General features: G+C 36.9%; 2 protein-coding genes and 1 pseudogene across 3 annotated transcripts; all 3 read left to right on the forward strand.

The window, feature by feature from the left end:
- Window positions 1-635: 635 nt before the first annotated feature.
- LOC140889096 (uncharacterized mitochondrial protein AtMg00860-like) lies at window positions 636-1,539 on the forward strand. The gene is made up of 2 exons (XM_073296804.1): window positions 636-1,191; window positions 1,463-1,539. Exons 1-2 carry the CDS (start codon window positions 636-638, stop codon window positions 1,537-1,539), a joined length of 633 nt encoding a protein of 210 aa, XP_073152905.1.
- A 5,234-nt stretch (window positions 1,540-6,773) lies between these two features.
- Window positions 6,774-11,006, forward strand: LOC140890550 (uncharacterized). 2 transcript variants are annotated; one of them, XM_073298421.1, is made up of 4 exons: window positions 6,774-7,009; window positions 7,109-7,702; window positions 8,739-8,861; window positions 9,251-11,006. In XM_073298421.1, the coding sequence occupies exons 2-4, from the start codon at window positions 7,199-7,201 to the stop codon at window positions 10,556-10,558; spliced, it is 1,935 nt and encodes a 644-aa protein (XP_073154522.1). In that variant the 5' UTR covers window positions 6,774-7,009; window positions 7,109-7,198; the 3' UTR covers window positions 10,559-11,006. The 2 variants fall into 2 exon arrangements, with proteins under 2 accessions (XP_073154522.1, XP_073154520.1); XM_073298419.1 differs by having other exon boundaries at window positions 7,133-7,702; window positions 9,251-11,005.
- A 1,469-nt stretch (window positions 11,007-12,475) lies between these two features.
- Window positions 12,476-14,179, forward strand: LOC140892043 (heat shock cognate 70 kDa protein-like; annotated as a pseudogene).
- Window positions 14,180-15,910: the final 1,731 nt, after the last annotated feature.

Genomic DNA, 15,910 nt, shown 5'->3' on the forward strand with positions numbered 1-15,910 from the left:
AAGAACAAGAGTTAGAGTTGTTTCATTACTAGACTTGAACTTGTATCTAGATTGTGATTCTAGTTGTCATAACATATGATCTTGTTGTATTACTCTTGTTTTGAAATGTTGAAGTTTATATTGTTGTGTTGATAATGGCTCTTCTATCTTGTTGATGCTTTAAGGATTTAGTAGAGCTGTTAAAATGGTTCAGAGATAGCATGGCCAGCAGATGAGCAGCTCGTTTTATTTTTTCTGGTTGCTTGGCTTGTGCACGGGCGAGCCTCTGCCTGCGCGCGCGCGCAGGCCAAGCCATGGGGTTCTGCCCCATTGAGCTGCGCACGCGCGAGGGGTGAGCCCCGCGCGCGCGCAGGTCACTCTTATAAAAAAAAAAAAAAAATTTAGGCTTTTGATCTTAGCCTTAATCCATGAACCTTGGACTATTATTTGATTTGAGAGTTTAAGAACCGGGTCATCACACCATTCCAGACCGCTTTCCTATACCGACAGTTGATGAATTAATAGATGAGTTGCATGGAGCTACTACATTCTCTAAATTGGATATTCGATCAGGGTATCATCAAATCCAGATGTCTTCGGAGGACATTTTTAAAACTGTTTTGAGAACTCATGAAGGTCATTACGAGTTTGTTGTAATGCCCTTTGGGTTAACAAATACTCCGGCCACGTTCCAAAGTGCAATGAACGGGGTCCTTCGACCATTCTTTCGGAAGTTTGTGTTGTTCTTCTTTGATGATATATTAATCTACAGTCGGCATTTGGAAGATCACATGAGTCATTTGCGGGCTGTCCTTGCATATCTAAAGGCACGTCAGTTTTATGCTAAACTAAACAAATGCTCATTTGCACAACCGGTCGTGTATTACTTGGGACATAAGATTGATGCCCAAGGACTATCTCCTGAACCGACTAAGATTGAAGCAGTTCAATCTTGGCCAAACCCTCAGACATTAAAAGAGTTGCGGGGTTTCTTAGGCCTCACAGGTTACTACAGAAAATTTGACAAAAATTATGCAGATATTGCTGCTCCTTTGACATCTTTTTTGCAGAAGGACAAATTTGTATGGAGCTCCAGTGCTGAAAGGGCCTTTAAGGCACTGAAGCAGACCATGACTTCCTTGCCAATTTTGGCTTTGCCGAATTTTGCATTACCATTTTCAATTCATACGGATGCTTCTGGTCTTGCAATTGGTGTTGTTCTTTTACAAGAAGGCCACCCTATAGCTTAATTCAGTAAAAATTTACCACCAACAATGCAGCGTGCATCGAATTATGTTCGAGAGTTATATGATATTACTGAAGCTGTGGCAATGGAGACAGTATTTACTGGGGAACAAATTCAGTATTCGAACTGATCATAAAAGTATCCGAGAAATCATTGAGGAAGTTATACAAACGCCGGAACAACATCAATTTTTAATTAGGCTCTTGGGATTTGATTATGATATTGAATATATTCCAGGGGCAAGTAACAAAGTGGCAGATGCATTGTCCAGACGACCGGGGGAAGAAGGGACAAATGAGCTTATTATGATTTAGAACTTGTTGGCCATCACCAACCAGCAAACTGATTTATTAGACAAGCTAAAGGATGAAACAGTACACCTTCCGGATATGCAGCAACTCAGTGAGAATATTCAGCAAAACCCAGATCGATTCCAAGTCTTCAGTATACAGAATAGGTTGTTTATTTTAAAGGAAGGATTGTGCTTAGTACTAAGTCATCTCTAAAAAAAGGACATTTTTACAGAGCTACACTCTACGTCCATTGGAGGCCATGGGGGCATGCGACGCACTATGAATAGAATTGGGCTGCAATTTTTCTGGCCCAATCTCAAGAAGGATGTGCATCACTTTGTACGAACTTGTCCTATATGTCAACAAGCAAAGTAAGATGCCAAGAACCCGCCGGCCTGCTTCAACCATTGCCAATTCCAGAAATGATTTGGGAAGAGATTTCGATGGATTTTATTACTGGTCTCCCTCTCTCAGCAGGAAAGTCTGCTATTTTGTGGTGGTGGATCGACTTTCAAAGTATGCCCACTTTTTCACCTTGTCACCTAAGTATAATGCTTCTTCAGTTGCTGATATGTTTTGCAAGGAAATTTGTTGGTTGCATGGTATTCCTAAGGTTATCATATCGGATCGTGATCCGATTTTTTTGGGCTCCTTCTGGGCAAAGCTATTCCATCTCAGTGGCACCACTTTGAAGCATAGTAGTTCATATCACCCGAAAACTGATGGACAAACTGAGGTTACTAATCGTGGATTAGAACAATATTTGCGGTGTTTTGTGATGGACAAGCCTTCGGAGTGGGTAAAATTCTTACCTTGGGCAGAGTATTCTTATAATACTTCAATTCACACGGCTATAGGAGTTTCTCCATTTCAAGTCATTTATGGGCGACCTCCTCCTAGATTAATTCCATATGCATTGACATCCACCTCAGTGGAGGCTGTGGACTATACGTTACAGCATCGAGATGAGATATTGAGATAGCTGCGTGACAACTTAGTCAGGACACAAAATCGCATGAAGCAAATGGTAGACAAACACCGTATGGAATTGCAGTTAGCTGTGGGTGATCTGATATTGGTGAATCTGCAACCATATCTTCAAACTTCATTACGCAATCAGCCATACAACAAGCTAACTAGGAAATTCTATGATCCATATAAGGTTGTAGATCGCATTGGTAGTGTTGCTTATCGTATTGACTTGTCCGAAACTGCATGAATTCATCCAGTTTTCCACATCTCCTTACTTAAACCATTTCGTGAAGATCAGAATCTCCATATTGCAACCTTACCATCTCAGTTTTATGAAGGGCAACCATTGGTCAAATCGGTGGCAATTGTGGATCAACGTACTATAGTTGTTAAAGGAAGGATGGAATCTCAAGTTCTAGTGCAATGGGAGGGATTTTTTTCCAGAGGATGCCACCTGGATTTCATTGTCAGATTTTCAAGTCACATGCAGTAACAAGGACTTTGAGAACAAGGTCCGGCTTGAAGGGGAAGGCAATGATAAGAGCTCAAGTGCAAAAACAGAAATGGAAATGGAAGCACCACACAGGGAGTCTCGAATAATTACAAGACCACCTTCATGGCATGAAGATTTTGTTACAGTTTGAGTGTAATTGAATGAGCCTGTGTGTAATTGAATGAGCTTTACCTTGTATGATAACTGAGTATAATTAGGAAATCCCAAACCCAATAATGCAGAGGAACTAGCATGTATAAATACAAAGATTTTACAAAAATAAAGCAGACAACATTTAGCTCACTTTCTCCTCTTTCTTCTCGTAACCTCTCCTTCCTCTGTTCTTTTCATCGTGAATCACTTTGGGCGGATGTGTGATTCTCATCACTTGCCTTCCCTACCACCCATGTGGCTACTTAGAATCTCTCAAACTCCTCCTTGTGCAGCTGCCATTTCAGCCAAAAGAAGATTTCTAAGGTATTACCGCTTCATACAATCTGAATAAACACCATGTGCCAATCAAAGAATCATGCCAGTTTCGAAAAGGACTCCAGTTTCTAAGGTATTACCGCTTTCTATTTTTCTCATCCAAGGCCCGTACTCCGTTAAATTCCATATCATTCCACTCCGACATCATGAGAATAGTGCATGGTTCGTGGAGTCCTTTTCGAAACTGGCATGATTCTTTGATTGGCACATGGTGTTTATTCAGATTGTATGCAGTAGGGATGATGTCTTTCGATATCCTCCACCAAAATATACGTACTTTCGGGGTACATTGATAGCCCATATGAATTTCCACCAACTTTCAAGCATATCTCCATATTGATGTATTGGGGTATCCAAAAACCCAATTGCTTTTTGGTAACCTCCTTTCACTGAGTAGCATCCTTTTGGATCAAATTTTCAGAATCGGGCATTTGGCTAGCTTTGTGAGGGCAGAGGCATATTGGCGACAAGCTTCTTTACATACCGCAAGAAATTTTGGGACGTCAAATTCATATCCAATTCACTTTCGGTAATAAGATCACTTACTCTAACAGACAATGGTAGGTTCGTAGCCTTATAGGGAATCAGTTCAGTTAAATTTGGTCACGGGCGGTCCTGAGAAAAATGTGGCCCGATGCGAAGTTAGAAAGTATGATCCTTTTTCATTAAGAATGTGTGTGTATATATATATTTATATACATTTAATATTAAAGAACATTCGCATTAAAAAAATTTTACTCATAGTTTCTCAAAATAAATTATTCAACAACCAATATTATTTAAAATTCACTCTTATTGCATTTTCTAAAACAAAGTCGTCATTTTTTGACATTTTATGATGAATATTTGTGCAATAATGGAAGTATTTAACTAAATTCATAAAAAAATGTAACATAATACTAAATAATGAAGTCAAATACGAACAAAAAATATACATATATATATGTATAAAATATATAATAAATTAATGTAATATAAATTAATAAAATAATGATGCAACAATCCATTAGTAAATGAAAAGAAAAATTCTACCTTTTGTAAAATTACTCAATTTTTATAACCTGCAATCTGAGTAATCAACATGGTTTAATTGAATAATAAGTAAGAAAAACTTGACGTTATGTCTACGGTCTACCTATGATGCAACGGAGGTCTGCGAGAAATTTCCGTGCATGGATTAAATTGGTTGGAGGGGGCCGCATGAGGAAAGGAGATAAAAGTTGAACAGAGTTATTAAACCATTTAACTCATTTGAAGCAAGATTTTTGTCATAAAAATTTATTCACGATTTATTTATTTTGTTATAACACTATTTATTAATTAAATTTATTCGGATATTAATTTAAATACTATTTTTTTAAAAATAATCGGGGGACCCATCTCAAGGTGGGGCCCTGGATGATCGCCCGGCCCGTCCTACCTTAGGGCTTCCCCTGAGTCCGGTATCCATCGATCCTGAAACACCTTAATCTGATCACCGTCATCGAATCTCCAATATAGCCCATCCTGGAGTAGCTCTCGACCCCAAAACAGTAATCGCCAAATGTACGACGGGTTGTGTCCTAGTTGTGCCTCCATAATATATCCATGATGGTAATATCGTCCCTTTAGCACTATTGCAACCATGGAATTCGGGTTTCGGATCAGCCTCCAACTTTTCTTGGATAATAGAGATTTATTGAACAGACGGAGGTCTTTAAATCCCATTTCACCTTTTTTTTTTTGGCCGACACAGCTCTGTCTCTAGTGCATAGAAACACTCTAAATCTTCTTTGGCTTTATCATGCTCCTGTTGAAACACTTGCCCCGGTACCAAAATATAATATTATATATATATATATCAAAAAATATATATCTATTCTATACATTCTATTTTATTAAAGTTGTTCGTTGGTACGACTAGATTTTTCTAATTTTGTTCTTTAGTGTATTTAATTACCAAAATTTCATTTTATTTTGTCCATCCAGAAGGAAAAAAGATCTCTGAGATTTGTTTCCGAAATTCGAAAGAGAGTACTTGGGTTCTCCCAATAATTAAAAAGTGTAATATGCCTGAATCTAACTGGAGTTCGCGGTGGTGGAGGAACTGGATCGGAAAAAAGAGGGATTCTAGTTTGATAGCTGTTTATTTACGAAAATGTCATTTTTACTATATATTTTTGTCCTTTTAGGAATATTTTTCGGCAAAAATATCATTTTTTATTTAATTATTTATTATTATTTTATTTCAATTAAAAAAATTTGTTAGTAGAAAGAATACTAGTATAATATTATGGTAATACTTATGTTACAACAGTGCCCAAATATACCAATAAATCATTTCCCCTCTGACTAAACCCAAAGGCACTGTTCGGCTCAAGTATAAATAGTCCATGTATAATTTATCCTATCCAATCACTAGTTTTTCTCATCATATTATTTATTTATGTATTAATTATTTATTTTACATCAATCAAATCATTAATTATTTATTTTATATCAATCAAATCATTCAATTTAAATTACTATATTACCCCTATAAATAATATTATTCATATTTTATTTATTTTTAAAAGGACAAAATAGTAATTTATCATTCTTATATAAAATTTAATCAATCAAATCAAAATCAAATAAAATCAACTATAATCTATCAATCAAATCAATTACTTTATTAACTATCATTTTTATTTATTTTTTATTACATTTTATTATTTATCCACATATTATTTATCATATCACACGAACCAAACAGTACCAAACTGTATTCATGAATAAAAAAAATGAACTTCAATTTCACATTCTTCTTTAGCAGGCACCGATGAGATTTAGAGCCCTTTCGGAAACAATAGACAATTTAAGAAAATCACTTATTTTTTTTTTAAAAAGTGATTTTTTTTAAAATTATGTGTTTGGTTACAATAGCCGTTTTTAAAACACTTATTTAAGCCAAAATAAGTGTTTTTTTAAAAGCCAAAAATTTTGGCTTTTTGGCTTCTGCTTATATTTTAATTTAAAAAATCATTTTTTTAATATTTATCCAAACACTAAAACTGTTTCTGTTTTTTTTTAATAAAAACATTTTAATAATTACTTTTTTAACTCAATATCATTTATATCCAAACGGGCTCTTTGACAAATCCAACAAAGAAAAAGATACCTGTCACTCATATTAGGACACGTAGGCACTTTGACATTCCTTTTCACTCATCCTGCTTTGTCGGCATGTACAACGCGCTTCATGGACAGTACCAGGGAAAATTTAGTTGGGAATCGAATTAAAGCATAACATTGTGCTCTCCCTCTTTTACTATTTCATTCATCATTTCGAATCCAAACATATCCAATAATCCATCATTCATCCCCACATCCTCCTCCTCCTTTTTAATTCCTAAAACACAATTCTAGCTGTAAAGATTCTGAGAGAGGATTTATGCTGGCCGGCCTTAATTTAAGTCATATCTCAATCTCCGTCTGTCCCTTTTCTTATACTAGCAGATCAAAACGATGTTGATGGAACTGTCTGTAATGTCCCAGTTTTTATCATGACCAAGATTTGTAAGATCTAAAATTCTTTTATTCTCCTTCTTTTTCTTTACATTATTTGATTGTAGTTCTGATCTGGGTCTTTGATTGATATGTGCTTATCATCTCAAGATTCAATTTCTACTTGCGGCACAGGTGTGGACATTGGGGGCCGAAAGAGTGAGTCTTGATCTAGTTGTAGCTCTGACGAAACAGCGAAAAATGCCGAGGCAAGGGCATAGAGCTGCAATAATGGAGGGGGGGCTAATGCCCACCAAGATCCGGAAAAGGGGATGCTCATCCTCTTCATCTACATCTTCAAGAATTCGTAGCCACAGATTGAATAAGCGTGCCATTTTGGTAGGCAAGAATCGAGCCGGGCTCAGTATCGGCCATGGAGGATCCAGATCCACCACGCCGGTACCCGTGTGGAGAACTACCCCTTTAAGGAGCGCCATTGAGTCTCCCATGTGTTCTCAGAGTGCAAAGTCCGCCCAGCCTGTATCAGCAAGAAGGCTTGCTGCCACCCTGTGGGGAATGAATGATATTCATTCCCCGAAAATGAGTGAGCGTAATGTGGAGATGATAAAGCAGCACTGGAAGATGGATGGTGTAAAGACGGTTTCTAAGAGGGAAAAAATGCAACCTGGATGGGGATTGCACTTGGGATCACGATATTTGCCACCACATTTGTCAGATCCATCACATAGCCCGACTATTTCGGAGGTGGGGTGCTGATTCTTTGCTTTTAATACCTTAAACGTATGCAGTTTGATTTGTACGTTCGTATCTTGGAGGTTTACATCCATAGAAAACAATATTGTGGCGTGTAAGGTGTTATGTAATGTTGTGATGCTTCAGGTCCCTGCACACTTCCCTTTATGTTCTGGATCAAATTGTAATTTCATTAGTGTTGCTGGACTTTTGTAGAAAAACCTAGGAACTGTTTCCATTTATAATTTGATTTTGTTTAGTCTAAAGAAGGAAAAAAAGTATTTTTTTTGGGAATTAATTGCCATAGCTTGGAGATTACTCCCATATTTACCAATGTTTGAGGTGTTCCTCTTCATCAAAGTTACTGGTTGTCTATGTGAAGTTTTTATTGGTTTAAGGAAGAAACATTGTTTTTGTTGTATGAAATGCTGTTAAAAGCAATTTGTGAATTGCTTAAATCACACAATTCCGATGGTAAATTTGCTTGATGTAGTTTCAATGAGTCGTTATGTGATATGTTTTGTTTACTGATTTTTGCATTGGGTTAGAACTTAAATTGTCAAGGAAACTATTAGCACATGTTTGCTCGATGACAAAAGCCTTTGGCCATCATATTGCAGTGTGGTCATAAGATTCGTTGAGGAGCATCCCAATAACTTGTGTAACTGTTCATGTGATACTGCAATTGAAACACCGTGTTTAGGTTACAAGATGATTTCAAAGATTTGAATTTCACTATTTCCGTAGACGGTATAGCTTTTGGCAGGCCGAAGAACGTTTTGGTATCAAAATGTCATCTTGATAGGGTTCCCATGTTTACATGCTCTCAAATGACCTTACATGTATTTCTAGTGTGCCATGGAAGAAATACTGCCTGTTTACATTAATGGTATGCGCTTCAGAGGATATTGTCAAATTCGTACACGTTGTATTTAACTTTCATTTCTCCATCCTTGTTTGTTGTTTGTATGCTATTCAATGTACAATATTATGTTTAAATGAATCTTCTTTCTTATTTTGTTATATTATTTTTTTTTGTATTTGGTAGAAAATGGATCGATCTGGAATGGGTAGTCATCAGAGAAGGAGCCCTTCAGTTTCTCAAAGGCTTAGGTCCGCATACCAAAATGTGGGAGCTCTTGATTCTTTTAGCACTGCCAGTTTCATGGAGGTAAAGAATTTTCCCTGCATGATAATTGATATTTAGGTTGCATTTAGATTGGAAATTTGGGTTTGATGAAAAATTTAAAGGAAGGATTTAAGATGTTTCTATGTGGGAATGAATTTGAATTTCACTACCATGATTCAAAAAATAAATTGTCGTAGATTTAAAATCCATTGTTAAATGGATTTAATAATTTATCCAAACAAACCAATGGATTTGTTATTATGCATTTGAAATCCTTAGCTTCAATTCTATTGGCCAAAATGTAATCTAATATATAATTTTCGCATCTCGGATTATACTTTTCGTGTCACTTTTGTTCCTGTTAATATCGTACCACCATAAGGCTTTTGGAAAATTCTTTTGGAACATTCACATGTAAGCATGAATTTCAGATAGAGACTCGATCCCGAGCCCCGACTTCAAGTGGATCAGTTAGTGGTAATAGGAACCGTTTGAAGGACGCAAGTAATGCTCTGACCACTTCTAAAGAGCTCTTAAAAATCATCAACCGAATCTGGGCTCGTGCAGATCCACCTTCATCTAGCATGTCTCTAATCTCAGCCCTCAATGCTGAGCTTGAGAGAGCTCGTCTTCAAGTTAATCAGTTTATCCAAGAATATCGCTCTGATAAAAGAGAGATAAACCATCTCATTAAGTGTTTTGCTGAAGAAAAGGCATCATGGAAAAGTAAAGAACAGCAAGTTGTGGATGCTGCGGTTGAGACTATTTCTGGTGAACTAGAGATAGAGCGAAAATTAAGGAGGCGACTCGAGAGCTTGAATAAAAAACTTGGGAAAGAATTAGCTGATATTAAGGTGTCATTCTTGAAGGCAGCTAAAGAGTTGGAAAGTGAGAAACGAGCTAGAGAAATTACCAAACAAGTGTGTGATGAATTAACTCGGAATATTGATGAGAGGGCTGAAGTAGAAATGCTAAAACGGGATTCTGTTAAATCATTTGAGTCTAAGTATCAATTCGAGGAGAAAAATTCTGCAATTAAGAAGTTAAGGAAACAATTGGAAGGTTTCCTTGGAACAAAACGAGACAAAGAAGTTGAGAATGGGCCGTATTTGAGTAAGGCTAAAGCTGGTTCTCATCAAAATGAGCAAGAAGAAAGAAATGGAGTAGTAGAAGATCTCACAGAGAGTAAAGAAGACTCAGGGGACAGTGATCTTCATTCTATTGAATTGAACCCGGATAAGAATAACAATAATAAAGGGTACAAGTGGGCTCGTGCCTCTGCTGTTGACCGTGAGTCTAGGAAATTGGTGGTTAACAATGAAATCATGATTCGAAACTCTGTCTCCGGGCATGTTGCTTGGAGGAGTGGTTCTATTCAAAGGAGTGTGTCGGATTGTGTTGAATCTGCCATCCAAGATGCGAGTAGTCCATACCTGGGTGAAGGTGTAGACAGGGCAAGATATCTACTCGAGAGACAAGCTCAAAATAGAAGCCATCTTGACGATACTTTTAGACACAAATCGAGCATGGGTCTCAAAGATCACGCACTATCAACTTATAAGTTACCACTGGCCAGAGACTATCACAGTCTATCCGAGCAAAATGAGCAATCATGGTCTTCGCTGGATCCTTACACTACGATTCAGGAAAAATCACGTGCCATTCAAATGACCAGTTCAAAATCCAGAGTGGCAGATACCAGAGGGGAAAGCCAGAGTACTAGAAGATCGAAATGGTAACCTTTCTGTTGTATTACAACTACTTTCACAAGACTAGTTCAAGAATCCGAAACAATTTTAAAATTCTTGAGGTGTTGCAATCCTGTTCACCTCAACTTTGATCAAGAAATCCCAAGAAGTTGATATTTAGTTGGTTCATGAAAAACAATGGATAACTTCCAAGCTATCCGGTTGTTACTTTCCTCATGTACTCGATGTAGATTTAACCTATCAGTATTACTGCTGAAAGTGTGGCCTAAAAAGCCGTTTATAAGTGTGAAAACCGGTGGTTGTACAGAAGCATATATTGAAACAAGTTGGGCTGTTTTAGTGGTTCTATGTCATTACTTGTGTGTCATTTTCTTGCCGATTATGATACCCATTTTTACTCGTGCGAACTTGCTGCAATAACATAAAGCACAAGTTATATTTTACATCAAAGTCGTGCCTATTTCAAACATAGAGCAGCTGTTCAAGAAATGAAACTGAGTTAGCCCCCACAACCCACGCCACCACCCAACGAAGACATAATGTATTTCTTGTTATCTATGCAAGTTCTTTGGGTGAGATCTTTTCTACTTTTCCCATAATAACTCTCATTTATATAGGATAATATCTTCTTTTTTTTTAACTCCTATTATTATATGGGGTTTTTACCATTTTAATCCCTTGTATTTGAGATGTATCAGAAATAGTGTTTTTTTTGGCCCTTTACAACTGAGGTGGGTATCTAATCTATGGGAAGTTCGTTTTTTGGCCATCAAATGGTTACACACCCATATGAAATTGGACCAATCATGGCCTAGCACCCTACAGAGAAGTAGTCCCTTTTTAGGGTCGAAAAAACCCTACTCTAGATATGATACCCACACAAGTGAGATTTGAACCAAACATCTCCTCATTCTTGGGGCCTGTATTACACAAATTCTGAGTTTTTCAAAATCTGTATCATAAAAGTTTTGAGTGAACTGATTTTGAACATTCTCTCTCAGCCGTTGGTTGTCAATAATTAAGGCATATGAAATACATATGTTTAATTTTCCTCCAAAATTGAATATTAATATAAATATGATAATTAAATTTTCTTCTGCCCAGTGGTTTGGAACCAAAACAATTTTAGTTTTCTGAAAAGTATTGAAGCATTATTCCTAATATTTTAATATTATATGTTTATAATTGAATATTTCTTTCTTTTTTTACAAGTAGTATTTTTTTGAAAAACAATAAAACAATTTTTTTGGGAAAAAATTTTGAACATGAAATAATTATTGGAATATTTTCTCCCAATCCTAAAACAAACCACTGTATGCCGCAACACATTGATTTCTTATTGAAAAAATATAAGTCTATGGATCGACTTTAATTATCAATAAATTATTTGGTACTGTGCAGTGTGCACCGAACAAACAGCCCATTGAGAGGGCTTTTTCGAAAAATCTGACCACTCAAATTTTTAAAAACTTACCACTTTTGAGTATTGTAATGTAATGTAATACATACAATGGCTTGGGAAAGCGAAGGCCCGGCGATAGGAATCGATTTGGGCACTACTCATTCATGCGTAGCTGTGTGATATCACGATCGAGTTCAGATCATACCCAATGATCAGGGAAACCGCGTCACGCCTTCCCTTGTAGCGTTCAATGAAACCGAACGTCTCATCGGTGATGCTGCTGAGAATGTTATGGCCATTAACCCCACTAACACAGTCTTTGGTGAGACATTATTAATAAATATAAATACGAATTCCTTCGTTCTTTCACTAGTCACGTACTTAAAGGGTATTGCTTTTGTCGGATTTATGTGTATCATATATGATAATGATATTGTATAGTTTGCAGACTATAAAATTTTCTTTTTGGAAGAAAAAATGCTGCCATCTGATGTGTATTTGGATGGTAGTCTTGTTCATATGTTATATCAATGTTTGCAGATGTGAAAAGATTGATTGGTAGGAGATTCAGTGACCCTTTGGTCCAAAGAGACGTGAAGCACTGGCCTTTCGAGGTCGTTTGTGGCGCTAATGACAAGCCCATGATTGTAGTTGACTACAAAGGTCAAAAGAAGCCATGTGTTGCTGAAAAGATTTCTTCCATGGTTCTCACCAAGATGAAAAAGATTGCCGAAGATTTTCTTGGATTTAAAGTAAAAAATGCTGTTATTACTGTACCTGCCTGCTTCAATGATTCACAGAAGCAGGCAACCCGGATCGCCGGAATCATTTCTGGGCTCAACGTCTTGCGTATCATAGTTGAACCAACTGCTGCAGCCATTGCCTACGGTCTTGACAAAATGTTCAGCAGCTCTGATAAGAAGAACGTGCTTATTTTTGACCTTGGCGGTGGCACTTTCGATGTTTCTATTCTCACTATAGAGAAGAATACCTTCAAGGTGAGGTCAACTGCAGGTGACACACACCTTGGAGGAGAGGATTTCGACAATAGAATGGTGAACCATTTTGTGGAAGAGTTCAGCAGGAAGCACAAAATGGACATAAGTGGCAACCCCCGGGCATTGGGAAAGTTGAGGATAGCTTGTGAGACGGCCAAGCGGAATCTATCTTTTATGTTACATACAACTATTGGGATTGACTCTTTGTACAAGGGAATCGATTTTGAGTGGAAAATAGCACGTGCCAAATTCGAGGAGCTAAACATGGACTTGTTTGAGGAATGCATTGGTCATGTCCTAAAGTGTTTCGGATGCGGGGATGGACAAGGAAAGCATTGATGATGTAGTGCTTGTAGGTGGATCCACTAGAATTCCAAAGGTGAAACAATTGCTTCAAGATTTCTTTGATGATAAGGAGCTATGCAAAAGCATTAACCCGGATGAAGCCGTAGCCTACGGTGCTGCAGTTCAAGCAGCGAATTTGGCTGGGCAGGGTTGTGATGAGATTTGAGACCTGGTGTTATGGGATTTCACCCCTCTCTCTCTCGGTGAGGCTATTAGAGGGGATAAAATGGATGTAGTAGTTCCAAAGAATACCACAATTCCTACTAAGAAGGAACGAAGATATCGTACTTCTTGTGATAACCAAACTATTGTGGCAATCGAAGTGCACGAGGGTGAAAGGCCTAGAGCAAGCGACAACTTCTTGTTGGGTAAATTTGATTTGTCTGGAATTCCTCCGGCACCGAAAGGCGTGGCAAAAATAAACGTGTGCTATGATATTGATGTTAATGGTATCTTAACTGTGACTGCTGAAGACAGAACAACTGGTAATACTAACAGCATTGTAGTCAGCAATGTTACAAGCATACTGTCTGCTGATGAGATTGAGAGAATGTTGAAGGAAGCAGAGAAATTTAAGTCAGAAGACGACGAGCTTAGAAAGAAATTCGAGGCGAGAAATTCTCTAGAAGATTATGTGTACCGCATCAGAGATACTTTTTTGAACAAAAACAATGCTGGTGAATTGCCATATAGCGAAGCCAAAAAAATGGAAGACAAGATCAAGTCTACTATCCAATGGTTGGATGAAAACAGAGTCACAGAAATAGACGTTTTTGAGGATAAAAGAAAGGAGCTGGAGAGCATGTGGGATCCTTTCATTACAAAATTCTAGCTTGAGGATTTTGATTTGGTGTATTTTCGGTTCTGAATTATTATTATGCATGATTTGAACTATTTTCCTTTTTTTTTTTTAAAATCTTTTTCAACGCTATGTTTCTTGATTTTATTGAATTAAACCATACAACCAAGAACAAATTACTCTCTGAAGTCATAGTGTTTCAATTATTCCAAAACGTAGACATTTCTCCACTTAACTGTTATGTGCTTTTTCTTTTTTAATACCTTTTCTCCACCATGGTTCTACGACTTTTCGATTCTAATTTCACCCTTTGCAAACATTTCTCAAATAAAATGCAGTTTGATGTCAGCATGCTTTTGTAATACCCCGAAATTGGGTCTAGTTTTAACATTAAACAACAAGTTTCGAATTTTCAGAAATTCTATAAACCAGTTTATTCAATCATAAAAGTGAAATACATTGTCTTACATAAACCCGAAATTTAATTGTCATTACAATTCTTAACTGAAAAGAACTAAACTTAATACTCAGCGACTTAATACATTTAAATGGAAACATAAACTAAACTTCATCAGTTTATTGGTCTTCTTCATCAGCCAATAACTGGTTTTTCTCATATTCTTTTAGCTCATCTTCGCTCTTATCGTAGATGGGTGGTGAAGAGAATATTTATTTCCTAAAAATCCCTTAAAGTCTTAAAAGATTTATGTAAGTCTTATGCCTTGTTTGGACTTGATGTTTCTTGGACATAAAGGTTATGTTACTTATTTCCTTAGTTATAAGATTTGAGATATTATTATATTTTATTATAATATTTATTTATCTCATATCTTAATAATCTTTTTTTTATCTTTGTAGATTTAATTTGATCAAAAGAAATAAGATCAAGACATCTTGAAGAATCCCACGCCTACAAGGAAACAATCTGTTAGAACCTAATGGGGGAATTTAGGTTCTATTGACAACTTTAGCAATTTAAAACGATTATGCTAGTACGCAAGCGGAAGACTTAAAGCAATTAATAATAAGTACGGTAAATAAATACGTAATGTAAATAAAAGGGATAAGAGATGTTTATGGAAGTTCGACGATAAATCGTCTACGTCTCCCCTTCTTGGTTAAGATCGATTAACCAAGGATCCACTAGCACTTCAACGTCTTGGCCTTGATGGCTCCAAGGATAGCCGTACAACTCAACACGATCACCGCGCCGATACAACTCAAACTCTTGGCCTTAAGGGCTCCAAGGATAGCCTCAACACAACACACTTGGCTTCACACTCAAGTGCTTACAACGATAGCACAACACACTTGGCTTCACACTCAAGTGTTTACAACAATAGCACAACCAACTCACAAACTATTTTTACAAACACTCTCAAATATTTGAATATATCACACACACACTTTGATAGTGAGAAATTGCTTGCAAAAGAGAGAAGAGATGAGTTGGGATGTCTCCAAATGAACTTGGATGACCTCTATTTATAGTTGGCAAAGATTTGAATCTTATTTGAGTGCTTGGAGCGTGTGTTAAGAAGTCAAGGAGTGACAAAAAGTGTTCGGCGCCGCTGCCTACTTTTTCCTAGCACTGAGCGGATTTTGTGGAAAAATCATATCTTCCAATCTAACCGTTGGATTGATCTGAAATTTGAACTGAAGCTTCAAAACATCTGGATCTTCATTCTGAACGGTGAAGATTGGATTTTAACGAGTCAAACATTTCCAGTAATTTTCGGAAGTCACTTCATCAAGTTTTCAAACTTGTTTTGTGCAACAAAATTAAAAAATTCATATCTCCATATCCATCCGTTGGATTGATCTGAATTTTGGACAGA

The sequence above is a fragment of the Henckelia pumila genome, chromosome 3 (assembly GCF_033568475.1).
Source record: "Henckelia pumila isolate YLH828 chromosome 3, ASM3356847v2, whole genome shotgun sequence".
Classification (NCBI taxonomy): Eukaryota; Viridiplantae; Streptophyta; class Magnoliopsida; order Lamiales; family Gesneriaceae; genus Henckelia; species Henckelia pumila.